The sequence below is a fragment of the Camelus dromedarius genome, chromosome 10 (assembly GCF_036321535.1).
Source record: "Camelus dromedarius isolate mCamDro1 chromosome 10, mCamDro1.pat, whole genome shotgun sequence".
NCBI classification, from domain to species: Eukaryota; Metazoa; Chordata; class Mammalia; order Artiodactyla; family Camelidae; genus Camelus; species Camelus dromedarius.
The window spans coordinates 33,154,244-33,180,173 of record NC_087445.1 but is presented as its reverse complement, the minus strand read 5'-3'; the positions used below and the strand labels follow the sequence as shown (position 1 = coordinate 33,180,173).

Here is a 25,930-nt window from a genome sequence, read left to right as displayed (position 1 = left end):
CCTTCTCCCTCCCCGCCCCCACCTCCTTCCTCCTTTCCGAAGGGCTGGTAACTTGTTGTGCGGAGCGAGCGGCGGCGGCGGCGGCGGCGGCGGCGGCGGCGGCGGCACCATCCAGGCGGGCACCATGGGCACGTCCGCGCGCTGGGCGCTCTGGCTGCTGCTCGCGCTGTGCTGGGCGCCCCGGGAGAGCGGCGCCACTGGAGCTGGTGAGTGACGACGCGCCCCTCCACGGGCTGCCCGGACCCAACGGGGGCGCCAGGGGGCCCCGAGGCGCGGGTCTCCTTTTGCCCACCCCCCTCCTAGGAGGCGCCTCTCCGCTCTTGTCGCCTTCTTTCCCTCCCCACCCTGGTGGCGCCTCTGAGCTGACTGTCAGCACCGCGGCTACCGGGAGCCGGGCTTGGGGGACGGTGGGGTTTGGGGTGTCCTAAAGCCTTGCCCGAACTAGTCTTCATTCCCTTACTCTCCCTCCCCCAAAGCCACTGCTATGCCTCGTTTTTCACCCCGCTTGGTCAGGGATGGGGAATCTGGGTTTCGGAGCCATTGAACAATGGTTCTGTCTCCTCTGCCAGGCGGAGTGTTAGGAAGGAGGCAGAGGGCTGGGTGGGCCGAGACGTGCGCGGCAGCCCCCGGCGCGCTCCTCCGACTTAAGGAGGGTGGGAGCGGGCGGTGGATGAGGGTCGGCGCCTCCGAGGACGTGGGCCTGGGCTGGGGTTCCCCGCGCCGGTGAGCGGGCGCCCGTTCGGTGGGCTGCCGCCGGGAGTCTCCGAGCGGCGAGAAGTGCGCAGCCTGCGCACCGGGACTGCGACTCCCCGGGTGCCGGGCCGTGTCTCTGGAGTGCAGGTTAGAGGACGAGTAAGGTTTGAAATAGGAGAGTGGAAAGAGGAGGGGGAGAGAAACATCCAGAGGGGAGTCCTAACAGCGTTTATCACCCTCTGGGGTCTCCAGGATAGCTGAACGGGGGAGGGGAAGGGGGACGAAGACTTAATCAGGTTAGTTTGCTGAGCCTGGTTCCCGGTGAGATTTCCTGGAGAGGAATTGAGTCCTAATCTAGTGACTGTAATTAGCCTTCATTCTAAACAATAGATCAAAGGGAGTAGCGCGAGAGCTGGGGGAGCTGGCGTGTGACTGTGGCTTGTTGGGGAGGGCGGTGGAGACTACTGTTGAGTCCCCAGGGTCTGCCGCACTGGGCCTGGGAGCCCTGTCCTCAGCCACTCTCCCACTTGGGGCCGCACAACTTTCCCGGGCAGGCGACCGGAAGCCCTGCTAAGAGGATTCCGTCGGAATCCAGGCGGGTACCTGAAGTGATCTTCACCTGACACCAAGGGGAGGCTTGCTCGCCAGCTTGGGGAACTGGGACGGGAGACTCTCCCCGACCTAAGTCCCCACTCCAGAGTCTCTAGCTCCTGTCTCCTGGTGGCTTAGGAGGCCCGCCTGCCTGCAGTCACGTGTCTCCTGAAGTGAGAGCGAACTTTAAAGCGTGTGGTCCAGCAGCCTCTCAAAGCAATACTCGGGGTCTGGAGACTCTCAATGCTCCCCTGCCCCGAGGTCCCGACCGTCCGGAGCGTGTGAAACTGGGACGGTCTTTTTTGCGCCCTGTGATTGGCTGGCGGCCGGATCACGTTTAGGTTGGTCACATGGCTCCGCGGACTGGTAATTAAGCAGCCCGAAAAATGTTATCTTTAAGGGAGCATAAAAAACGGACAGGCTCCAGTGGACTGTTCTCTCGAATGCTTTCCCCTGCCTGGACTCTTTGAAAAAGGCGAGTGTGTAGTGAATATGGCCTCTGATGAGTGACAAAACTAAGAGGCTGTAAAAGCCCTGCTTATGAAAGTTTTCAGACTCTTAACAATATTAATGGCTGAGCAATACCAGCTTATTAAATGGTTTCTAAGAGTAGTGCTATGACTTGCATTATACTTTTCATAACGTTCCAAAAAGTTAAGACATACCAGAAACTACTGAAAACTGTCCAGGAAGATGGGAGAGAAGATTCATTTTTTGCTGCATGTTCTTTTTTTTTTTTTTTTTTTTTTTTGAAGTATAGTCTGTTTACGATGTTGTGTCAATTTCTGGTGCACAGCACAATGTCATTCTTTTAATTTAATCTGTTATAAGTTTCCATTGGAGGTTAACTTTATCCTGTAGAATGGTAGGAATGCACTTCAATTGTTGGAGTTAGTTGAAGCCATATATTCACCGTGTTTTAGGTAAGTAAGGATTCTGTGTGCTCCCGTCCATCTCGAATGAAATATGTGACATGCCATGAACAGTGGAATATAGAAGCCCATGCAAGACTTAAAGTCTTCACAGGAAAGGAGGCACATCCTTTTGGAAATGAAGGAAATTTGGGGTTGGCTGAGGCAGGTACTGACCCTAAGCTAACCCAGACTGGCTCCTGTCTGAAGTTCAAAGTCCAAAAGCATGTAGGCTGACTTTCTGGCACTGGTCTTCTACATTCTGCCCTGCACCTCCCGCTCCAGACACATGATGCTGATGTAAAATACTCCAGGACAGGGCACATGTGCTCTAAGACTCTGGCAAGGAACTGAAGTCAGGCTAACAAGAGGAGTTTTTCTGATAGAAAAAAATCCCTGAGAGTTCTCGGACATTTTCCTCTAGCCTAGGTAGTCAAGATTAGGATCTGGGGTACCATATATTCATTAAGGCCAGAGCCAAGAAGAACCAAGAGCTATTCAGGTATGGCTCGCAACCAGCAAAACAGTACAGAACTCCTCTTGTGGGGAGTGGGTTGGTGACGTTGGCAGTCCCTAGAGGGATTGGGACTGGAGGGCAAGGGGAAAGTAAGCCCGGCTCACCCAGGTAGCACCAGGAGAAGGTAGCAATGATCATAATCCTCGTCTAGGCCGGAGAATGAGCATGTGAGCAGGGACGCTTTAAAGGAGGGTCAGCAGGCAAGCCGTCACTGGCAGTGACAGCTGCTTGAGGTCTGGAGCAGCCTTGCTCCCCAACTCACCCTGGTGCCCATTTTACATGACATTTACTAGGTACCTGCCCTGTGTCATTTTGATTCTTTGCTTGTCCTGCTTAAGTCCCCAGATACCTGAAGCCCATACAAAGTCCAGGTTCAGTAGAGCTGCCAAATGTTAAGACTTCAGTGTAACAAAACGGCCTATTTTAATTATGGCAGCCTCCGTGCTCAAAAGAAGTGCCTTTTCTAAAACTTAATCGCCATGCACTCGATTTCACGTGAGTAGTTTGTTACTCCTCTAGCAGAGGTGACAACCAGTCATAAACCCCTTCTGTTCCAGGAGGAATGTCACACGGATAAGACTTCACCAGAACTCCTAGAACATGGTCCTAAGATCAGGAGAACCGTCCCCGGCCACGTGGCTTCACGTTCTGACCCAAAGACCAAAAGATGGGGAGCATAGCACAGAAATACAGAGAATGAATTTTAACTATCTAGACCGTTTTCTATTTCTTACAGAACATGAATAAAGTTGTCCTTCTCCGTAGAGGGAAGAGTGATCAAATTTAGGCAGTCACCTGTATGATTTCAAGTCATAATTAAATATACTTTGGATACTGACCTTTCTTTGGAAAGCCACCTTCACATACTAGCCTAGAGAAAATTAAATGCTTCCAAGGACTGTGATAAGGTCTGTAATGATACTTAACGATGAATGCTCCTGCCTTAGAAGTGCTGCTCAGGGTGGGCCAGTCAGCTGCTCTCCAGGTGGTTAGTGGAGAGACACAGTTGCTTAGTTTGTTCCTGTCTACTGTGTTAATCTCAGTTTAGGCCACAGCAGAGACTACTTCTGAGGCAGAATCCAGGAATACGTTGGGGAGAGATGCTGGATGAGATGTACATGTTGAGCAAAAGTAAGTAGTCCAGGGGCTGCTTTTTTTTTTTTTTTTTTTTTTTTTTTTTTGGCCCATCTGAAGAGTTTTAGGGTAGGAAATCTGATGACTGATAGATTTTTGTAGGACTTAAAGACAGAGAATGACTTAGTTCTAGGAGAATCTGGTTTTGGAAGTGAACATCATCTCAGTTTCACTCTGCATTTTTTTCAGTCTGAACTGGTGTCTCTTTGCTAAGCTCTTCTGTTGGTTTGCAATAAAAACTCTAATCATTAATACCACCTAGTTGGATAGGCTAGACACACTGCAGGGGCTCAATGACACAGTAGGTAACACCTTACAGTTGGCACACTCTGCCTTCCACATGAAGTTCCCCAGAAAAGTTCGGGCCTGTTGGCGATTTGGGGGCTTCAAATGAACAAGAGAATGCCTGCTGGGTACTGTGAGAGAAAATGCAGAAGTTTTGCTAAAAATGGCCTAATCTTTGCTTAGAGATCCTTTGCCCACTTTGTATCTTAAAGATGCTACATGAGTAGGTGGAGCAGGGGAAAGGTATTCCTGGCCTTGTATTTATTTCCGAGATAACTTTGTGGGCAGAAATTATAAGATGGAAATATGAAAACGAGTATCTGTATGTATATGCATGACTGGGACGTTGTGCGGTACACCAGAAATTGACACATTGTAATTGACTGTACTTCAATAAAAAAAAAGATGGGACTGCTGGCTGGAGTAGTTGATCTTGCCACCCACTAGGGTCTGGGCTGGCCCCAATGCCTACTTGCCTTTTTGTATCTAGATGTGATGTGTGTGGTAGGGGATGGAGTAGGGTAGCGGGTGGGGCATGCAATTTGCCAAGCAAAGGAGGTGATTAAAAACCTGGGTGATACACAATGTTTGCAAGTTATCTCATGTGTTATAATACTTGCCCCAGATACTATGAGTAAATAAAGTTCTTATTTTATAGGCTGCCTCTAATCTTTAGTTTTCCTAAGACGCCTTCCCAAGATCTGAGTTACTGACTTATCCATAGGTTTACTAAGTAGGTGGTAGACCGATGCCAGCCTTCTTTATACATCTGCTGGAAACCGCCTGACCTCCATGAGCGCCTACGTATGCCATATAGCACCAGACATAGGGGACACGTGACCAGAGGCTTGGTCCCTTCCTTCATGGGATTTAATCTAGTGGGGAAGTCAGACCAGGAAATCAGTGATCCCAAGACAGACTGGAATAGAAGCTCTAGAGAGGAGTGAGCAGATCCAGTGGTTAAGACTTCATCATAAGTGAGGCAGATAGCAGCTGAAGATTGCTGGAGGTCCCACACCACCTGGGTGACAGCTCATGAAGTTTCTTGAAAATCACCAAGAACTTAGACTCTAAAGTGACAAAGCCAGGAACTGCTCTATCGCTGCAGATGATCTTACAAAGGCCACCATGGATGGCCGCCAGCATTACCAAAGAGCACTAAAACCTGTCAGAGGTAAAACCCATGACATTGCTCACCAGTTAGCTGCTGCTAACTTTCCCCATGTGCTGGAACCGCTCTCCTCCCTCAGAAATGAGACCGACACACCCACACTGACATGCTCATTCCAACAGAGTGCAGAAAAGTGCTCTGGCTTTAAATGATAAAATAGCAAGAAGATGTGGTGAAGTGCCCTCATAGGCATAAGGACCAGTGGCCTTTGTAACCAAAGTCATTCAGAGTATTCTCACTAGGGAAACAACTGGTCACACGTGGTTTCAAGTTCAGAAAACCTGGGAAGAATGCTTTGGGGAGGGGGAAATGTCTGTAGTTCAGACCAGCTGTTTTAGTGAACTAACAAACTAACTGATGCACCCAGGAGTCGTCGCCAGTGCCTAAAGAATCTTTAGATGTCAGGCACCAGGTCCCAGGTTACAGAGATACATTCCAGGCCCAGCGTTGCGGGAGCTCCGTTTGTAGAGATGGAAACAGGTGTAGAGTGAACACTTCTCAGGATGTAACAGGCATGGGGACACGGAGAAACCACACCTCGTTGGTCAAGAAAGAAACTGAGGGTCTCATTCAGGAGTGACATTTGAGCCCACTCCTGGTGGATAGCTGAACGGAGGGGCGTGAGCAAACAAACCAAGACAGAGGACAGTGAGGAGGGGAGACAAGACATGGGGAAGCGAGCAGGGCCCATCGAGGTGGCCCTGAGCCCTTGGCAGGTGGTAAGTAATAGGCAGAAGTTGGGGAAACCAGACTCAGTCCTGGAGCCTATCCTTGGCTATCCTTGGCACGTGGGGCCATTCTCGGCTGCCTAAATCCCTGTCTTGATTTGGATAGAGAGTGTGGCAGCCTGGAGGCAGAGGAACAGGAGGCAAATTTAGATCAAGTGAGAGATGAGGGCTTGGACACGCCCAGGGCTCGACAGCGGAATGTTAGGGGAGAGGCACCTGGCCTCACTCATGGACTGCTGCTTTAGAGGAAGCGATCGGGTCAATTGGAGACGGGGCATGGGGGAGGGGAAGACAGACTATAGAAGACCCTCCTTAGTGCGCGTGCCTATTCAGGTATCTAAATAGATTCTACTTCACTGGCACAAAGGCTTTACCTCAGGTCATTGTCATAATATCAGTTGTAAGACTGGCAGTCATCACCCATGGCCCTCCAGTGATGCTCATGGGGGTGAGTGCTACATAGTCCAGCCCTGAAAATGAAACAGTCACTTTCATTGTGGGTAGAATCTTAGCCTCCTAACCTCCCAGCAGTGGTTTCAAAGTGTGGTCAGGGACCAGCAAGGTCACATCCTCTGGGAACTCAAGAGAAATGCAAACTTGGGCCCCAGCCTAGACCTACTAAGTCAGAATCTCTGGTGAGAGTGGGCAGCGTTGTGTTTCCACAAGCCCTTCAGGGGATTCCGGTGCGAACTGGAGCTTGGGAACCACGAACCTCACGGTTGACCACCCACAAAACTAAGAACTTCCCAAGACTATCAGGAGGGCTTTTGCTCCAACTTGACCAAGGTGCCCTCGACAGGAAAACCAAGCACTGGCATCCTTCCAGAAGACCTGCTAGGGATACAGAGGCAGCATTTTTTTTTTTTTTAATCAAAATGAGGGCAGGAGGCAAGGCTCTATCTCAACAACAAGGCTGTGTCAGGATAGTGTCCTCCCAGCCAATGGTGGTACCTAATGTGGGATTAATTTAAACTGCGGCTGCTACCCAATCACAAGTCAACAGAATATTCTAGAAGGAAATGGCCTTGCGTCAGGTGCTCAAGTTGGTATGCATGCTGGGTTGCACAGTATCTGGAGCCACCCTGCCCAGATGCAAATTCCATTTTTGCCCAGGGTGGTCTTTGTCCTTCCCTTCCCCAGACAGGTCTCCTGATATGTAAAAAGCAAACAGCACTGACTGTGTAGCATTGAGAGTTAAATCACTTAAAAGACTGAGGTTTTAGAGCAGTGTTTGGCTAACAACAACAACAACAGAAATTATTTATCCCTGATTCTTTTCTTTTTCCTGTTTTTTTTTTTTCAATTGAAGTGCGGTTGATTTAGAATGTTAGTTTCAGGTGCAGAGCAAAGCAGTTCAGTTATACATATACATACATGCATATTTTCTTTTCAGATTGTCTTCTATTATATGTTACTGCAAAAAATTGAATGTAGTTCCCTGTGCTATACAGTAGGTCCTTGTTGTTTATTTTATATCCATGATTCCTAAAGTCATCTCAATCCAGTGTCAACAGAAAAACTGTTTGACAGTTGAACTGTAGGATTCACTAGTTTTAGTGAATAAGAAGGTTTAACCTCAGTGTTTCAGTTTTGAGTTGGCCCCCACCTGGTTCTCACGGGGCTTCAGGGGCTGACTTGAAGGCCCTGGCCCTCTTCCTTGGGTCCTCCTAGTAACCTTCCCTTGTAGGAAAACTTGGCTGACTTGGAAATCAGCTTGTCCTAAAACGAGTTTTAGCCTATGAATAGAAAGATCTGCGTTAAAGTGACGAGCAGTAGAAGTGAGCTCAACTAAAAATAAATGCCCTTGGTGGCCCTAGAAGTGCCAAAACAAACGGACTGAAGAAATTCCAGGAGATGATAACACCCATATGCTCCAGCAGAGAGGAGGGCCGGGAGACATCTGAACCCTGAGCCCTGCTAGTCCCAGCAGCGTGAGCCCCTCTGTGCATTTCAGGTTCGCGTCTGAGCCTGATACTCAGAAACATCTCCTTACTGGGGGTGTGCCGCTCGGGGCCCCACAGGGCAGTTGTGTAGCCCTCTTTGAAGGCTTGGTAGCTACTGCAAGGGCGATGCAGTTTTTTACCGAAGCTTACGTATTGTTCTCCTGTGTTCACCCTTGCAGGGACAATTAGATGAGAGTGGCAGGCTGACTTCTAAATGCATTAAAAACCCCGAGTTTCTTGGAGCCAATGAACTGCCATCATGTCGGGGTAGCCACGTTAACTATTTAGGTAAGAAGGCCCCTGGGACACGGGCGCCTTGAAGTCAGTTTTCCGGAGCCTGACGGCAACAGAATTAGCGAGGAACGCTTCAGCACTTCTGGGCATTCAGTCATTACGAACGTAAACAGCCATGCACATGACTAGGTCCTAGTGACTTCCAACCCCCTGACCCAAAGGGGCGGGGAGATTCACCCCAAGTATTAGAGCTGAAAGGAAAGCCAGATCCAGTCCAACCATTTGATTTTTTTGAAAGCTCTAGAACCCTTTTCAAATTCTTGCACAGAACTCCAATGTTGAAAAGAAAGACTGGTTGAGACAGAGGTGGAACACCCAGGTTCCCTGCTGTCATGGCCTTTCCCCTGACTTCAGCCACCCCTGTGCCGCAGAGACACTCCTGTGAACCCCATGACTTTGAGGAACCCACTCAGAATCTCATTTACTTCGACTTTTCACCTTTCTGAGCAGTTAGACCCTGGGATGGAGGATGCGTGGCGCTTCTACTTCTAAATTATTTTTTGAGGCCTCATTGGCTTTAGCTTACTTAGCCTAAGCATTAAAAGAACCTTGGGAGTAGAGGATTTCAGGCTCACCCCGTTCCCTTTATGAGAGTATAATACTGAACTTGAGACTTAACTGTCATGGATGGAAATAGACTACAGGCCCACAATCGTGTAATCCCCAAAGCTTTAGAAACCTAAACCCTCTTAACTGGTTTGGTGCCCCGGCTTCTCCTGGGGCTCCGTACAGCAGCGTTCCCAGATGAGTACCGGACGTGTAAAGGGAGAACCGTCTTGAAGCTGGGACGGAAAACCCGCCATGCTGCCGTCAGGGGGCTGAGCTCTCCCCGCTCTGCACGATGCAGGGAATTCGGCGGAACTAGGGAGACCTCTCTGCCCAGGAGCGATCTCTCAGAACAAAGTGCTTAGGCAACGTGAGAAACCAAGGACCAGCGAAGAGCTTATGGTCTGTCTTTGCCTTTTTTTTTTTAAGGCCCTTTATAAAGCCAGCTAGTTTAAGCACCCCTGGTCCCACCCCGCTCTTTTAAACAGGCAGGGATGGTTGGTTAGAAGCATCCTCCACTTCTAACACCAGTGTTTCCCCTTCTTAACGGAGAGCCGTGTGTGTGTCATGGTGAAACACAGCCTTACGAGGGTCAGGCAGAGGCTTGGGTGAAGTGAGATAAGAAAGGTAGAAATTAAACTCCTTTTTGTCTTAAGATATGGGAATAAACACTAAGAAAATGCCTGTGTCTGTCCTGAGCCTGCTCAACAGCGACTCTTGAAGCAGCACTGCTGGGATTGTAGCATCATTTATGACTGTTGACGATTTATATTGTTACAACTATGTTCAGAGACCCTCCTGAAGGTGACAGCGGACTAAACACCGGCCTTAGGCTATTGTGTGCCTGTATTTAATCCCAGGCCAGCTGGAGTGTCTATAAAACTGGTAGCTTCAAGACTCATTTTTAAAGTGATCTGCCAGGTACCTAACCCCGACGTGGAAAACCACCGTGTGACACCTGCTTTTAAGCCCCTGTCCACGTCTGATCATATGGCTACCCTTTGGACAGCGTAGATCTCAACGTGAATGTTTTCATCTCATTCTGACCGAACAGCCTTTGGTAACTAAAACCTTTAAAAAATTCAGAGCCTTTCCGTCTCCACAGTATCCTAATTGCAACAGGACTCTTCTTTCCAAGTATATGGATATTTATGTTCAAACTGTGCTCTTTCCTACTTTTCAAATAAAGTACTCAAAGTGGAGTCCTCCTCCTCCCGCAGGCCTCGAGGCAGCGGGAATAGAGAGCGACAGGCTGTGGGCCCTGGGACAGAGCCCCCAGCACCGAGCCTCCTGAGAGCACAGTGGTAACAGGCGGAGGGTGGCAGGCAGCCAGGTCCTTCCCACCTGGTTGAGCAGGATGAAAACCAGCCGCTGACGCTCCCTGGAAACAACCACTACCCTCCTCTGGTTCTTCCTTTCAAATCCCTGGTATCTTAGGCCCAGCAAAATATTTGGGCACTGAATGGATAGTCTGAAATACAGGGAGGAAAAGCCACTGACTCATACTCCTTTGGATCTGGGTCCTAGCTGAACGAGACTCTTGGGGGCAGAGTGGTCCGTATAGTTTTTAAACAAATACATTTAGTCCCTAAGAAAGTAACCACACACCCGTACGGTAAACTAGGACCACATCTGAATCTCCCTGAATTAGCCACAAAGCGCAGAATGCTCCTAGACAGTAGGGAGCAGCTGACAGTAGGGAGGCCAACGAGAGCGTTGTGCACACAAGAGTTCCAGTCTGTGCTTGTCACCGCAGCATCTGCTCTTATGCCCGCGTGCCACAGCTGCCGATGCTGAAAGGTGCAGGAAGTCAAAAGGCTTTCTGCTTGGAAGGCCTCCCTAAGGAATCTGCATGAATTGTATGGCTGTACTGGTTTTCTCGAATATTTGCAGTATATGTGCATTAAGCAACCAGCTCTTTGCCTTTTATCTCAAAGAAATTACATCCTCCAGGAGATCAGAACTGCTAACTCTAGGAAACACCTAAATGTTAGCTGTCCCATGCCAGGCAAAGAAAACTCAGCGCCCTACCTACGAGTGTTAGTTCATGCCATGGTGTGAATTCAACATTCAGACACTGAGCAGAGGAAAACTGAGGTTCAGAGAGATAGAATCCAGGCCTGTGGCTCTACTTGGCTTTGCTTTTCTCCCATCACTAAGTTAAAAATGACCTCCTTTTTCCTCTTCACTGTCCCTTCTTGATGCTTTTCATCTTATCTTGGAGTCGTTTTGTAAACATGTCTTTTTCAAATCAGACCTCAAATTCTAAGACAAGGGACCATGGATTAAACCTCTATTTCTCTCTTGCTGCGTCTTCTATATCTCCTTTACTTTGCTTGTAATGGAAGCATCATTCATGAATAACAATATAGAATGTGGACAAGAAATGCCATGAAAGGAGTAAGATGATGACAGCAACACAAGTGACTTAAACAAATGAGGGAAATGAGTCCAGAAGCAGGTGACCCCCTCCCACACCTGTCTCCTCCCCAGTCCCTGGGCAACCTACAGTCTTTATTTTTGCCTGGCTCCATCAGTCCAAGATCACCATTCTGGCCACCGTGCCCAGTTTTCAGGAACCAGAAAGGAATGAAATTAAGGAAACTGGAGCCTCTGTCCCTTTGAGGGTATTTCCCAGAAGCTGTAGATACCATTTCTGCTTACGTCCCACTAGCCAAGACTTAGTCCCATGGCTATGCCTCCTGCAAGAGAGGAAATCCAGTCTCACTGAGGTGGTGTGTGCCCAGCCAGGAACTCAAGTTACTGTCAGCCATCGCCCCAAGGCCCATCCAGCACTGGCCCCTAGGATGTTACCGCCTGCTGAGCTGGCAGCTCGCTGTCCCTCTGAGAGGACTCTCAGCCATGGGTTTCAGGTAACTAGCATCTCTAACTTAACATCCTTGTGTCCCAGCCTAGCTAAGTGTTCCCTCCTGATTTTAGGAAGAAAAGCCAAATGTGAACCCTCCCAATTCCAGTGCACGAATGGCCGCTGTATCACGCTGTTGTGGAAGTGCGATGGGGACGAGGACTGCGCTGACGGCAGCGACGAGAGGAACTGTGGTGAGTAACGAGTCTGCCCATCTCTCTGCCACCTCCCTAGGACGTAGGCCTTTTACTGAAAGATGAGGCTGTTCTCAGTGTCTGCAAATGTATCGAGGCTCTGAAAACAGCACCTACTCTGGAGAGCTGCTTTGAACCAGAGTCCGAAGATTCTCTACTTCCTGGTCCGGAGGAATATATTTGAATGTTTGACATGAGGTTATCAACTTGAGTATGGAATTTTGAAGATAAAGTGGAGTTCCTTTCAAATGACAGGACCTGGTTGATCTTAGATCAGGCAAACATTTGGTGCAGGAAGCTAGGGGAAGGAAGGAGAGGACCAGAAGGAGAGACAGACAAAAGACCGCTTAGAAGAGACTTTCTGTTTTTAATTCTCAAATGATTCTGATCCCAAAGTAGCAAGCCATGGACAGTAAGAAGCCCCCTACAGTTTCAAAGATTAATTAACTCCTGGCATAGAAACTATAAGCCAGCTCAGACCAAAGATAAGATAAGGAGTCTGTTTCTAATTCTCTGTCGACAGTAGATGCTAATGCTGAAGCATTAGGCAGGATGGGAGATACTCTTTCCCCCGAGAAAACATATACCATCATACCTACCGCTCAGCATCTGTCAAAAGATCACTGTGAGCAGTGCCTGTTTTATGCCGTCTGTACAACCTCCCATCAAGCCAGAACCGCTGAGAACTACATGTCAAGACGGCCTTTCGGTACCCTGAACACATGCTGAACTTTGCTCTATTATCCCTTTGTTCTACGTCGTAAAAATCCCAGAACAAGGTCGTGCATAAATGTCGTCAATAAAAGCGTTATTTTCCTTTGAAAAGAATTACATAAAGGTGTCCACTATACAAACTAAAAACACAGATGACAAACAGAAGCTCAGTGTACATGTCATCGACTGCCATGTTGTTATGCCCTTACCCACTTCTTCATGCATCATTACTAAAATGCTGTAGCATAAACATCCTGGCAGGCTGGCCTAGGCTGGAGCACTCAGAGCAGTAGCACGGATGCTTTCCCAACGATATGTAAATTGGGAGCTCATTTGGAAGCAGAGGAAGTCCATTCTGCAATCTGAGCAAAGAAACTTATCTCCAGTCTCAAGACCAAGAATAGTTCCCCCCGTGACACTTGTACATCCTTTGCATTCTAACACTAAGAGTTTAATCTACTCTGCAAGACATTGAGTTCCATGCTAATTCTGGGTTACCTAGGCAATGTAATTCTCTGTCTCACTAAAGGACCTCACTCTTGTCAACTGTTCTCTTGGCGTAAGGAGCAATTCTATTCTAAACTATATATTTGGCAAAACCCATTTTCTTTCCTTAAAGAGTAATTATTCACTCCACATTTTGAATTTGGAAGCCTTCCTTTACCATCTCATTATCTCAGTGGGAAAAACCAACCTGGGTCATCTTAGGGGTCATCACTGGCATTCCCTAAAATAGTCTGTGCATAAATAAATTCTAGCTACATAACAGAAGGTTTGGAAGAAGTAAGGAGGCAGTAGATGTATATACAATCAAGGTCACCAAAAAAGTGGGAAAAAGTAAATATTCTGTGGCCCAGAATGTCTCTGTCTCCCAGGTAGGAAGGTAGAGAAGGAAAGTGGGAGGCTTGCTCAGTGAAGCTCCGAATGCTTATCTTGAGATGTTCCTCCGTGGAAGGGAAAAGCTACACCATTACTGAGAACTTACAAGGCCACTCCCCGTTTTTCCTGCCCCGCCTCTTGATGTAGAACTTGGTTAGTTTCAGCATGGCGCTCTTCCTTCAAGCACGTCAGCTAGCATAAGTAGTCAGCTTTCGCTTGGATTCCACAAGCCATGTTCCGTCAGTCCCAGTAACTCATCCTCCTACAAGTGTTAGGCCAAGCTGGTTCCTCGTTCACCTGGATACCCTAAGTACATAACCGGTAGCTCTCTTCCCCTGTGGCACATCCAAGTTTCTATTCATCTCTCAAGGCCCAGTTCACACAGCCTACCCCGACCCTCCCAGTGTATGCTCAGAATGGAGAGAGAGTAAATACATGTTCATGTATGACTGAAAAATGGTGCTCACACTAGAATTTGACACAACATTGTAAAATAACTGTTACTCAAAAAAAAAAAATTTTTTTTTAAATATTGTCTCCCAAAAAAAAAAAAGGATGGAGAGAGAGAGGACCTCTAGCCATTTATCTGACCCACTTTGTCTCTTGCTCAGCATACAACCAATCTTTTCTATCCCTGTGACATTTTGTACTTCTTAAATTCATGAGGTCCCTTTACAGTCATTCCCTACCCTTTCTTTTGCAACTTCTGAAGAGCATCACAGGGTGAATCTCAGCCAGGGACTCTGCAGACCCTCTGGCCTCCTCCTGCACGCCCAGGAGAAGGCGGGCCGCGGGTGGCGCTCTGACTGTTAACGCTGGGGCGGGAGTCTTCTTCTGGGAGTTTAGAAGTAGGCGTGAGTCTGAGGACTAAGATGGCCTTTCTTGTTTCCTCGGCCACACAATTCAAGGAGATGAGTCATCCGATCCAGGCCATCATAACTCATCATCCTGTCTTGAGTTGTACAAACTGGTTGTAACTGCTGTGTCCCCCTTTACAGTATCGGAGGCTAACCCAGCCCTCCAGTTTAGTAGACTCTGAACTCAGAGTTATACCTAGCTTACACCCCTGACTTGAAGTGGTTCTGTTCATCTTTTCCACAAATTATTGGCTTTTAGCTGATCTGCCATTACAGAGTATCTGTCAGAGAAGAATGTTTTAAACTGGAAATTCAGGTAGGAAGCATAGGCACGCCCGTGAGGGAAAATATAATCAGTGAAGGATGAGCCTAGGAAACCCACCGTGGCTCCTTATCAAGGTTCTTCGTACTCTCTGACTTCCTCATGGGTAGAGTGATCTAGCTGCGGGGTTTGCCGAGGACAGCCCTGGTGGATGCTTATCTTCCTGGTATAATTAACGGGATCCCCTTCCAACTGAGATTGCCCCAGTTTGGACAACAAAGTGCACGGTCACCATAATTACAGGAGAAAAGGCTGCCCTAGCAAGAATTAGTAGCAGGACTGATACTTTGTCTTAGGCTGTTTCACTCTGGTTGTCAGTTACAGATATTGGCAGCTTCAAGGACTTTTAACTGGCTGATGTTATTAGCCCACCCCTGCATTATAAATACGGCCTCTCTTATACTCAGGTTCAAGCTTTCTCGATTTCTTACCCAGTGGGTGCCTTTGCCCCAGTAGGTGTGACAGTATTCAGTCCTGGAGCTTGGCCTTCTGTCTCTGCACTAAAGCCATAGGTTGTTAAGAGATGCCCCTGGAACAGCTACACTGTGATGCAGTCATAGGATGAAGTGTTTGCCTGTTAAACTTAGAAGTACTTGAGTGATTTGGAAGAAATGTATGAACTTATTCCTTAATCTCAGCATTATAAAACAAGCAAGAAGGTAACTGTAAGGTGTCCCTGAGCTGTAGGATAATGGGCAACCTTTTCTTACCTTGACCTCAGTGTCCTCCAAGTCTCTCAAATGATCACCTTCTTTTGGGGGAAAAGAAGCAAGAAAGACTTTTCTGAGTTTCTCCTGGAGCTTGGCAGTTGAGTGCTAATTAGAGTATAGCATATCAAAATGCAGTTGTACCCCCAATGGTAAGGTAGGGCTCTTGGGTAAGTGATTTCGACTTTAACCTGCAAATAACCTTCCGCAGTGAAGAAGACGTGTGCGGAGTCTGACTTTGTGTGCAACAACGGCCAGTGTGTTCCCAACCGATGGCAGTGTGATGGGGATCCTGACTGTGAAGACGGCTCTGATGAGAGCCCAGAACAGTGCCGTGAGTGACGCTCGCTTTGGACTTGAACTTTCCCAGGCGGTCCTCTGACTCCCAGCTCTAAGTATTGTTTAGTCTAAACCTTGATTAGTTTCCCTTGGCCTCCCTTAAAGTTAGGCCAATTGACTCCAAGGTCAGTCAAGTCATTAACAATTGATCTTTAATAACATCAAGAATGTTCTCCCTAGTCTAACAAGACTGACATTCTCTTGGGTAGCTTCACCATTGAACATTTAAGACCGAAGCCAGAAGATTTGATTAAGAACTCCTTGACTAGGTGCAAAGATTCCAAATGTTTGATAATCATGACTCTGAGCAGATAGTACTTTGGTCCTGGAAGCTAAGTCAAGATGTGAGGGTCCCCCGTGGGCCAAGTAAAAACTTGTAGATGCACAGCTTCTCATGTTATGATAACATCTATTACTAAAGGGGTAAGGGGACTAGAAATAGGATGACAGTGATTTTTAACAAACATGTAACGTAAACTTATCAAGGTAGGGAGCTTACAGCTTATTCTTAAATAAGAGAAACTTCGTAGGTATGCGAATGTATGTGTGTCTTTAGGCTGATACTTAGGAAAAAAGTCTTTGAGACCATGGAGGAAGATGATATAGGACAGATAAATTGGAATCATTTAAATGTCACGGTGAAGAAAGTCTCAGCGTTCATTTTAAGGGAGTAGAGGCCTGTTAAAGCACTAAAAGTGGAAGTCTAACAGGAGCAAAGTTGAGGTCTGGAGTACGATGACCCAGGAGAATCAAGTGGAAAGGAAGATGAGTGTGTTAAGTTCTGTTTTCTTGGCAAGTCAGGGGAGTAATAGGAGCATTGGTCCAGGCAGGTGAGCTACCCAGGTGAAGATGGGTTCCATAAAGATTTAGCCCCAAGTTTTAGCAGGGGGATGACCCAGTCAGTCAAGAATTAGGGGATAGCCTTCTTTGCAAGATGCCGATCTAAAGGAGGTGGTGAAGGAGGCCGCTGAAGGCACAGAGGCCAAGGAAGACCTCCTAGGCGTTAGACCACCTGGCCCTGAATGAAGTTGGGGTTAGGTGACAACATCTGGGGGCGTCGCTTGCTACCCAACACATAAATAATGGTCAGGGAGCAGGCCAGCCAGTCAACCTCACCACGCCAAGACAGACAACAGCCGGGACTGAGCACGCCACGGAACCTTGCAGGAGTACCACGCGCTCAGGGCTCTCGGGTGCTGCCAGGTAGCGCAGGCTGGCTGGCGCGGCTTCCACGCGGTGGAGCTGGCGAAGGGTCTGGCCCGGCTTCTGCCGGCGAGTCGAATTTCACCGGTGTGTCCGGCCGCCGAGTTACAGATGTGACAGACATTAGCACCTCCAGGCAGCACAGGAGCAGCAGCTTTGCCCTGATGAGTTCGGAGGCTCTTTTGAGACTGTATATCGTCAACAGATATGAGAACTTGCCGTATAAATGAGATCAGCTGCGGCGCCCGCTCCACTCAGTGCATCCCCGTGTCCTGGCGATGCGATGGTGAAAGTGATTGTGACAGTGGAGAAGACGAGGAAAACTGTGGTAAGAAGATCAGTGTTGAGTGGCCTGTCCCGAAAGAGCCTTTTGCGCCAAGCAGGGTGGGCAGGGGAAGCCGGTCTGAGCGTGCAGGTGCAGTTCAGGTGACTTGCTTTTCAGTGACTTCACTATCTGCTCAACTACTGGTCCTTCCTCGCGGCCCTCCAGCTCTGAGGGGAGTCCGCAGGGTAGCTGCCCACTTCTTTGGCATTTCCTCTAGGCAAGTAAAAATAAGAAGGTAAGTCATTCCAGGCACCTCCATGGAGCAGTAGCTCAGCGAAGCAGCAGGTGTGTGCACTTTTGTCTCTGCTGGGACAGTCAGTCATAGGCCTTCCTTATTTGGGCTCAATCAAACTAGAAGGAGACTGAGGCCACTAGGTGCATCCCTAGGTCTCAGTGGGATCTGTTTAGCGGAATAAGAAGTTACTTGAGCCTCACCCAAGCCCGTCTCAGCCGCCAAACTCGATTCTGTCATAACCTTTCCCAAAGTTCACCTTGGACGAATTAACATCTCGCTGGCAGATACCCAAAGAAAACTCTACCCCACTGGTGCTACCTCTGTCTCCTATCACAGTTCCTGCCTGTAGACGCTAACTGTTTCCTAGCCTTTCATGTGTCTGCTCTTGGAAAGTGTGTAATAAAACGCTGCATGTTAAAGGTGAGGCCCTGGGAAAATCTCTGAGTTGAACAAACATTGCTTTGAATGTTCTTTCAAGCTACCGCCCTTTTTATAGGGCCCCTAAAACGGCAGCTCCCGAGACTGACGAGGGCGGGCCTCCTGAAGCAGTAAGTGTACAGTGAGCTGAGGGCTCTTGCAGCTGAGACACCGGTCTTGCATGTAGAAGTCACCTCCTGAGGTCATTACCACTGCACCTAGTCCAATGAGTCTTGGCATTTAATCCTAGAACTGAGCCTTGTGTATTGGTGAGCTCTGGAGCTGCCAAGTGGTTCCCTCTTAAATCTAGACTTTGCTTCCCAAGAGAGTCGTGGTCTCCACCCCAGTTACCACCAAACTGTGCCCTTAATAAATTTGGCCGGAATTTTGAGTCAAAGTATAAGCCGGCCTGTCTGACTGGCTTATCATCATTAGCGCACCTGGCTGCTAGCTTGTGATTCTAGCCCTTGTGGTGACTTTCTAAAACTTGAAAGTCTTTAAGACCTGTTATTCCTGCTCCTTAAGGACCAAAAAAGAAGGAACCGTGCATGGTGGGGTAACATAATGGCTTCTTTTCCGTAATGGGGTCATGAAGCTTATTATGAATGAACGTTTCCTTGTACACCTGAGGCATGATAGTTTCAGCTCATGACGGGGCCTGGCCTGATGAGCAGGATAACCACTGAGAGATAACTCACGTCTGCCTTCCCCACTGAAATCTCTTGTGACAGTTTGTGTTATTAATCACTGTGCCTCTAAGAGTCCATTGTGCTTCTCATCTCAGATGAATTTCTAGTCTTCCACTGTTTTCTTGGTCCTTTATTTCTGTTCTTACTCAAATGTCCTTGCTTCTTTTCCATGGTAAGACTGTTTCCTAGTATTCTGGGAACGGACTATATCATTTGACTTTAGCTGTTCAGTTAAGCCAGAAGCTGAGATTCATGCTCAAAAATCTGCGTGTTAGATTTGGGGACAAGAGGCTTGAAGGGACCAGTCCTGATGCATTTTCAGTGGGACATCTTCTCTCTCAACAGGCAACATAACATGCAGCCCTGATGAGTTCACGTGCTCGAGTGGCCGCTGCATCTCCAGGAATTTCGTGTGCAATGGCCAGGATGACTGTAGCGATGGCAGCGATGAGCTGGACTGCGCCCCCCCGACCTGCGGGCCCCACGAGTTCCAGTGCAGCACCTCCTCCTGCATCCCCATCAGCTGGGTGTGCGACGATGACGCGGACTGCTCGGACCAGTCAGATGAGTCCCTCGAGCAGTGTGGCCGCCAGCCGGTGATCCATACCAGGTGCCCGGCCAGCGAGATCCAGTGCGGCTCCGGCGAGTGCATCCACAAGAAGTGGCGATGCGACGGGGATCCTGACTGTAAGGACGGCAGCGACGAGGTCAACTGCCGTGAGTAGCTCTCTTCTCGGTATGACGTGTTTGGTTCCTGTCCACACATCTCCTTCATCTGCCTTCATTCCCTGCCGTGCCCTCCTTCTTTAGCTTCTCGAACCTGCCGACCTGACCAGTTTGAGTGCGAGGATGGGAGCTGCATCCATGGCAGCAGGCAGTGTAACGGCATCCGAGACTGCGTCGATGGTTCTGATGAAGTCAACTGCAAAAATGGTGAGGGTCTCTTCTGCTGGGGGATTCGTCAAGGACTGCTCTGATCAGACCCATCATTGGAGTCTCTCTTCTGGCTTTCTCTTTGCAGTCAATCAGTGCTTGGGCCCCGGAAAATTCAAGTGCAGAAGTGGGGAGTGCATAGATATGAGTAAAGTGTGTAACCAGGAGCAGGACTGCAGGGACTGGAGTGACGAGCCCCTGAAAGAATGTCGTAAGTGAAGGGCCTGCTTGCGTACAGAGTTGGGAAGGTTCATTAGATCCAGCAGAGCTGATGTGGTTTGGACCCTGAGCAAGACCTGATGTGGTTTGGACCCTGAGCAAGACTACTTTAATGAACTAGGTTCAGTTGTTGGGCTTAAGAGTGAAATTTTATGACTTAAAAAAAAGCCCACGCGGTGACAAACTAGTTCATAATTTCACCTCCTTAGACAACCGATCCAAAAAAAAAAAAAAAGGTAACCAATCAGCCATAGAGAAACTTGGCCAAATACTGTTTAACTAACTGATAACCTGTCAAGGAGATTGGGTTCACTGTCCCCCCATACAGGCTGAGATGCATAACTGTAAGACAGATTATCAGATCTTAGAAAAATGGATTTGACCAGACTATCTAAATGAGTTATAGCCTGGATTTTAAGTGTAAATAGAACGAATATCAATTTGGAAGAAGTGTTGAATCGCTCTACTACGTTTTTATTTCAGATGTAAATGAATGCTTGGTTAATAATGGCGGATGTTCCCATATCTGCAAAGACCTAGTTATAGGCTACGAATGTGACTGTGCAGCTGGGTTTGAACTGATAGATAGGAAAACGTGTGGAGGTGAGTCAAAGAACAGAACCCAAGCCCCCTGGGGTGATGGGAAAAGTCAGTAGATCTCTGTAGGTTACCTAGGACCAGCAAGACTAATTCTAATTTCCCTCCTAGATATTGATGAATGCCAAAATCCGGGAATCTGCAGTCAAATTTGTATCAACTTAAAAGGCGGTTACAAGTGTGAATGTAGTCGTGGCTATCAAATGGATCTTGCCACTGGCGTGTGCAAGGCAGTAGGTAAATGGACTTGGACTAGTGTTGCTCTGGTACCTTTATGAGTAAGTGATTGCGATAGTCAAACGACATATGAAATTAAAATACTACTTGAGAGCAATGCTACTAAACTCACGGCACAATATCATAGGTCAAATAGCAGATGATTTCCCCAGACACCTGCCTTGTCAATTCCTTTTGCATATATGGTGCCATGAATACCCGCTTACACTCTGCTTCCAAAACTTGAATGCAGTTCAGATAAGTAACTTATTCACCAGCTGTCCTCTTGCTGAATGCGACTTCAGGACTGCTTTCTTAAACAGTAGGAAGTGCTTGCAGGTCCCAGGGGCATGGGCCTTCAGCAAGAGTACCCCTGAGGTGTTCAGCAGTGCCTTCACTTTTTAAGTGCTCCTCTGTTGGGAGGAGGTGACTTGGAAAGGACCTTGTCTGGTTATAGCAAAACTAAATTAACCGGACTCCTGTCTTGCAGGCAAAGAGCCCAGTCTGATCTTCACCAATAGAAGAGACATCAGGAAGATTGGCCTGGAGAGAAAAGAATATATCCAACTAGTTGAACAGCTAAGAAACACTGTGGCTCTGGATGCTGACATTGCTGCTCAGAAACTGTTCTGGGCTGATTTGAGCCAAAAAGCCATCTTCAGGTAACTTTCAGTTCCTCTCTTGGTGTCTTTTGGCATAAATCATTGTCACCGGCCTTTGGGACAGTTTGGAGGGATTTCTCTTGTCTCTAGCTCCAGTCCAGCATCTAATTAGTTGGGAATATTAAATCTAAACACTTATTCTTTAATTATTAAATTACTATCAGTTCCTCATTAGAAACCAACAATTGCCTATAAAATAACAGATGGCCACAACTATGAGATTATAAAAGATACCATCTTCATTTCTCCTATTTTCTCCCCTTTCTCTGCAGTTAGTTGAGAGCTGTTGATAGTTGCTTCAAGTAGAAATGGTAGTGGTAGCTTTTTCTTAATGGGAACCACAGAAACGCAGATGACGGTTACTAAAACCAGTAGCTTCACCTAGAAGCATGGTGTTCTTCCAGGTAGAATACACCCCAACAGCGAGATACCCGACAGTATCAGTAGTTTAGAATCAGTGAGCAGCATGGTTCCATTCTCTGAGTGGTAAGCTGAGCTACGGTGTTACTAGAATTCTTTCTGAACAAAGCTGTTGACCATTTTGTGAGCAGAAAGTCCATTCTCCAGGCTCTGATGGTGTCAAACTCTTAAATTTCTTGTGACCTATTCTGTTTCAGTGCCTCAATTGATGACAAGGTTGGTAGACATGTTAAAATGATCGACAATGTCTATAATCCTGCAGCCATTGCGGTTGATTGGGTGTACAAGACCATCTACTGGACTGATGCGGCTTCTAAGACTATTTCAGTAGCTACCCTAGACGGAACCAAGAGGAAGTTCCTGTTTAGCTCTGACTTGCGAGAGCCTGCCTCCATAGCCGTGGACCCACTGTCGGGGTTTGTATTCTGTTTTTCATCACGTAGCCTTTTGGATGCCATCTACATAGGTCAGGAGCTCTCCTCATGCCACAAGTAGTACTGAAATCCCAACACTCATCAGCTCCCCACAACAAAGAATTGTCCAGTACAGGATGTCAGCAGTACTACGGTTGAACAACCCTGGAATGGCCTTCCCTGAGCAGGTGACTGCTGGTGAACATTATGAGACAACATTTCTGATTTGATGTACACCAAAAGCCATATCTAAACCCTTCTGCCCACCCAGCTTCTATGCAACCTCTATGCAAGTGATTTTTAAAATTTTTGTCTGTACACTTTACCAGGGCAGCTCTGTATGATCCAACCTAAGTAGACGCGAGTTGTGAGGATTCTGGTACCCACATTACCGCAGGGCTCTCATCTAAAATGTGCAAGTCGTCTGAAAGTCTAATCGAAATGAACAGACCTCTAGAAACATTTCACGGAGGATGTCCCCTCAGTTACCCCTAAATAATACAGAAAGGCAGCTGTTAGGAATTTGACTAAGACCGCAGTAATCACACTTGGCCCCCAGTGAAGCCTCACTAGAACACAGTCAGCCCGCCCCCACTGTAAAACTTAACAGATACTCATCTTTTATTCTTTTGAAAGAATTGGCCATTTCAAAAGGAACTATATAAGCAGTGACTTGAGGCTGAAATTTAAATATCAGATTTATACAGATCTAGTTCATACTGAGCATGTAGATTCTTTGTGTTAACTTTTGTTTACCCAGCACATAATTTAGACCCTTAAGCAGTACCATTTATACTCTGGAGTTTTCTGCACACTCTTTGAACATGTCTGTTTCAAGCTACAACTTTATTCCTTCTAACCCACTAAGGCTGATTTCTAATTTGATTCTTCCCAGCTTTGTTTACTGGTCAGACTGGGGTGAGCCAGCTAAAATAGAAAAAGCAGGAATGAATGGATTTGATAGACGGGCCCTGGTGACAGCAGACATCCAGTGGCCCAATGGAATCACACTTGGTATGTACATTCTCCCTTCCTGGACCACGACTCAACTGTCTTCACAGAATCTTAACTCATCTCCAGAGTTAATTCCGGACCATAGCTGACAACTCTCCTGGTTCCTTCTGTAACAGAGATTTGGGATGAGAGTAACAGAAGAGTACAAGTGGAATGGTGGACTTAATGAATTACGTGTTTCATAATTACTAGCTTTTCTATCCATTTGGGGCTAATGTGTGATAGGAATTAGGTGAATCTTGGGTCCCAGGAACTCTCATCCTAAATACTCCTGGCATAGATGCCTTAGCATTTCCTGAATTACAGGCTCATAACAGTTTTCTTCTGGCTTATAAGGGGTGGGGGCAGGAAAATCCTAGCCTCTTTTAACACTTTCATGAGGTGAGTAACACTTCTTAAGTCAGTTACTTTGACAATCTTAGGTACCCCTTTAGCCGTCCCCCAAATGAATGCAGGTAGATTCTGCATGCTGCTCCATGAGATTTAGGGGACTCTATTACGAACCCCTGCTGGAGAAGGAACCTGGAAAGTGGACCACTGGATTCCTTAGACACCTTAAACAGAAGCAGAGCAGTACTGACTTCTTACACGACGACCATGCTTTTCCTCCTAGACCTTATAAAGGGCCGCCTCTATTGGCTGGATTCCAAATTGCACATGTTATCCAGTGTGGACCTGAACGGCCAAGATCGCCGGATAGTCCTCAAGTCTCTGGAGTTCCTAGCTCATCCTCTGGCGCTAACAATATTTGAGGTAAGACGTGTGTCACACATCTGAGTTACTCTAGCACCTTGGGGAGAAGGAGCAGGCACGGGGGAAGGAGGAGCATGACTTGAGAAATTGCTTTCTCTTAAAAGCTGGGACAGATGAGGCCCTGATTCCTCATAGCATTTTGAGAAACCTAAACTTGCTGCTCTTGGAGTTTTTACATCTGATGTCCCAGAGCAGCCTTAAATAAACTTGGTCCATTCAATTGCCAGTAAATAATAATGACCCTTAGATGCTGACTTGTGTTTGTGCTAATTTGGGGGTTCTGTTTCAGGATCGTGTCTACTGGATAGACGGGGAAAACGAAGCAGTCTATGGTGCCAATAAATTCACTGGATCGGAGCTTGCCACTCTGGTGAACAACCTGAATGATGCCCAGGACATCATTGTCTATCATGAACTCGTCCAGCCCTCAGGTATTAGGGAGCAGCAGAGCCCGTCGTGTCTGCTTAAGGGCAGCAGCCCGACACGGTGCCAGCTGGATGTCAGTAGCTCTCGAGCAACTCAACTTGCCCTGAAACGGAACCTCCCCCACCATACGCTCCCTCAAACACTTCAGACCTGGTGTTCACGGTGTTTTATTTCCAACTTCCAAGGGAAAGAGCGTCGACTTCAGCTCTTACCTTCCCTCCTAGCCTTCAGTGCTCCATCTTTCATTTTTGTCCTTCCCACGTGCCCTAGGCCTTCTCTCCTCCTGGGAAGACTATCGTGCAGGCTCCAAAGGCACTTAGAGGCTGCAGGCTCTACCTCCCGCCCCCCCCCCACCCCACGACAAATGCAGAACCGTGTAGACCCTCGCACGCGTCTGACCGTGCCGCCTCCCGCCCACAGTCCTTGACTAGCTGTATTTAAGTGAAAGCTGTGAGCCTCCCTAGAGCAGGGTTCCTGCCACTTTGTGGGAACAAAGCTAGACAAAGCGGAAGAATACGCTTCTCCCCCTCCTCTGAGCCTTTGCTGTAAGCTTCGTATTGACCGCGAGTGCCAGTCCTGGTCGCTCGTCTGTTTAAGGCATGACTCGAATTCTACGTCCAAGAATTTCCTTTGGGCCTGTGGTGCCCTTAGAGCAGGCTGCCTGTACCCTTATTTATTCCTCCTTGGTACTGGTTCAACCTTACAGTTTGACACAGGAGACGAGTTTAAACTCCTTGGAGACAAGGACTCTTGTCTTCAGCGCCTAGAACAAAGCTTTATGTATGGAGCGGGCCCTGGAATACCCATTTTAAAGGACTTTTATTTCTGAATAGGTAAAAATTGGTGTGAAGAAGCCATGGAGAATGGGGGATGTGAGTACCTCTGCCTGCCAGCCCCACAGATCAGTGACCACTCTCCAAAATACACCTGTTCCTGTCCCAGTGGGCACGGTCTAGAGGACGACGGCCGGGGGTGCCAAAGTAAGGCTTTTTTGCTTTTCAACCGCAAGCAGGATGTACAACAGGCAATAGATGAAAGCACTAGCTGTACAACGGGACTTTAAGGATTCTGTTTTCACCAGCTCTTGGAATAGACTGGAGAACATACCCGCTGCCGTGGCATGCCAGGTGTTTATGTCACTGCTTCAAAACTCTTACTTCATTTCAACATTAGATGAGTCCATAGGTGATTTGGACCCGTTCGCCCCATAACAGCCCTGAGCCAGCCAACTGACAGATAATTAAAGTCTTAACATTCTCCTCCAAAGAGAGAGGCCTGAAATTATGCTTAAAGAAGGCCATGGTTACAAGAAACCTTCTGGCCCCAGTGGGTGACATAACCTGCAACTCCTACTTAAAATGAAACTTGCATTTGAGTCTTCTGTTCTGAGCTTTTGATTAAGAGGCAAATAAACGTGTGTACTGTGAGTCAGGATCTCACACTGTGAGATCTGTGTTGGTATATTACCCAGTCCCCACAGGTCCCAGCTCAGTTTACCGAGAAAGCAGTTACAAGACAATCTGTCTTGTACGAGTATGCCTGAGAGCATTTCCTGTAACTTCCAGGAGCCTGGGACTTTGCTTAGAGGGGTCATTAAGTGTGGCTGTTTATCTTTTGAACTGTCAAATTCCAAAAGCTTCCCATGCTGCCCGAAGACTCCTGTGTCTCTGGTTTTGCATGAAGACTGCCGTTTCCCTCAGTTGTGACACATCCGCCA

General features: G+C 47.6%; 1 protein-coding gene and 1 long non-coding RNA gene across 5 annotated transcripts in view; one reads left to right on the top strand and one right to left on the bottom strand.

Moving 5' to 3' along the window:
• Positions 1-25,930, bottom strand: part of LOC105100271 (uncharacterized) — a 243,631-nt gene that overhangs the window by 128,850 nt on the left and 88,851 nt on the right. Inside the window, exon 1 of one of the 2 annotated variants that reach the window (XR_010382657.1) lies at positions 23-92. The exons of the other annotated variant lie outside the window; for it this stretch is intronic. This is a non-coding gene — a long non-coding RNA (uncharacterized LOC105100271). Of the gene's footprint in view, positions 1-22; positions 93-25,930 lie in introns of those variants that run through there. 2 annotated transcript variants of the gene reach the window in all.
• VLDLR (very low density lipoprotein receptor) overlaps positions 56-25,930 on the top strand; it is a 29,079-nt gene continuing 3,204 nt past the window's right edge. Inside the window, exons 1-15 of one of the 3 annotated variants that reach the window (XM_064490243.1) lie at positions 56-206; positions 11,754-11,873; positions 15,564-15,686; positions 17,100-17,222; positions 18,906-19,277; positions 19,371-19,493; positions 19,582-19,704; positions 20,196-20,315; positions 20,421-20,546; positions 21,016-21,187; positions 21,805-22,023; positions 22,916-23,034; positions 23,648-23,787; positions 24,077-24,218; positions 25,047-25,193. In XM_064490243.1, coding sequence (XP_064346313.1) covers positions 125-206; positions 11,754-11,873; positions 15,564-15,686; positions 17,100-17,222; positions 18,906-19,277; positions 19,371-19,493; positions 19,582-19,704; positions 20,196-20,315; positions 20,421-20,546; positions 21,016-21,187; positions 21,805-22,023; positions 22,916-23,034; positions 23,648-23,787; positions 24,077-24,218; positions 25,047-25,193 — 2,251 coding nt within the window. In that variant the 5' untranslated portion in view covers positions 56-124. The remainder of the gene's footprint in view (positions 207-11,753; positions 11,874-15,563; positions 15,687-17,099; positions 17,223-18,905; positions 19,278-19,370; positions 19,494-19,581; positions 19,705-20,195; positions 20,316-20,420; positions 20,547-21,015; positions 21,188-21,804; positions 22,024-22,915; positions 23,035-23,647; positions 23,788-24,076; positions 24,219-25,046; positions 25,194-25,930) is intronic. The other 2 variants (XM_031449791.2, XM_031449790.2) reach the window with 2 other exon arrangements.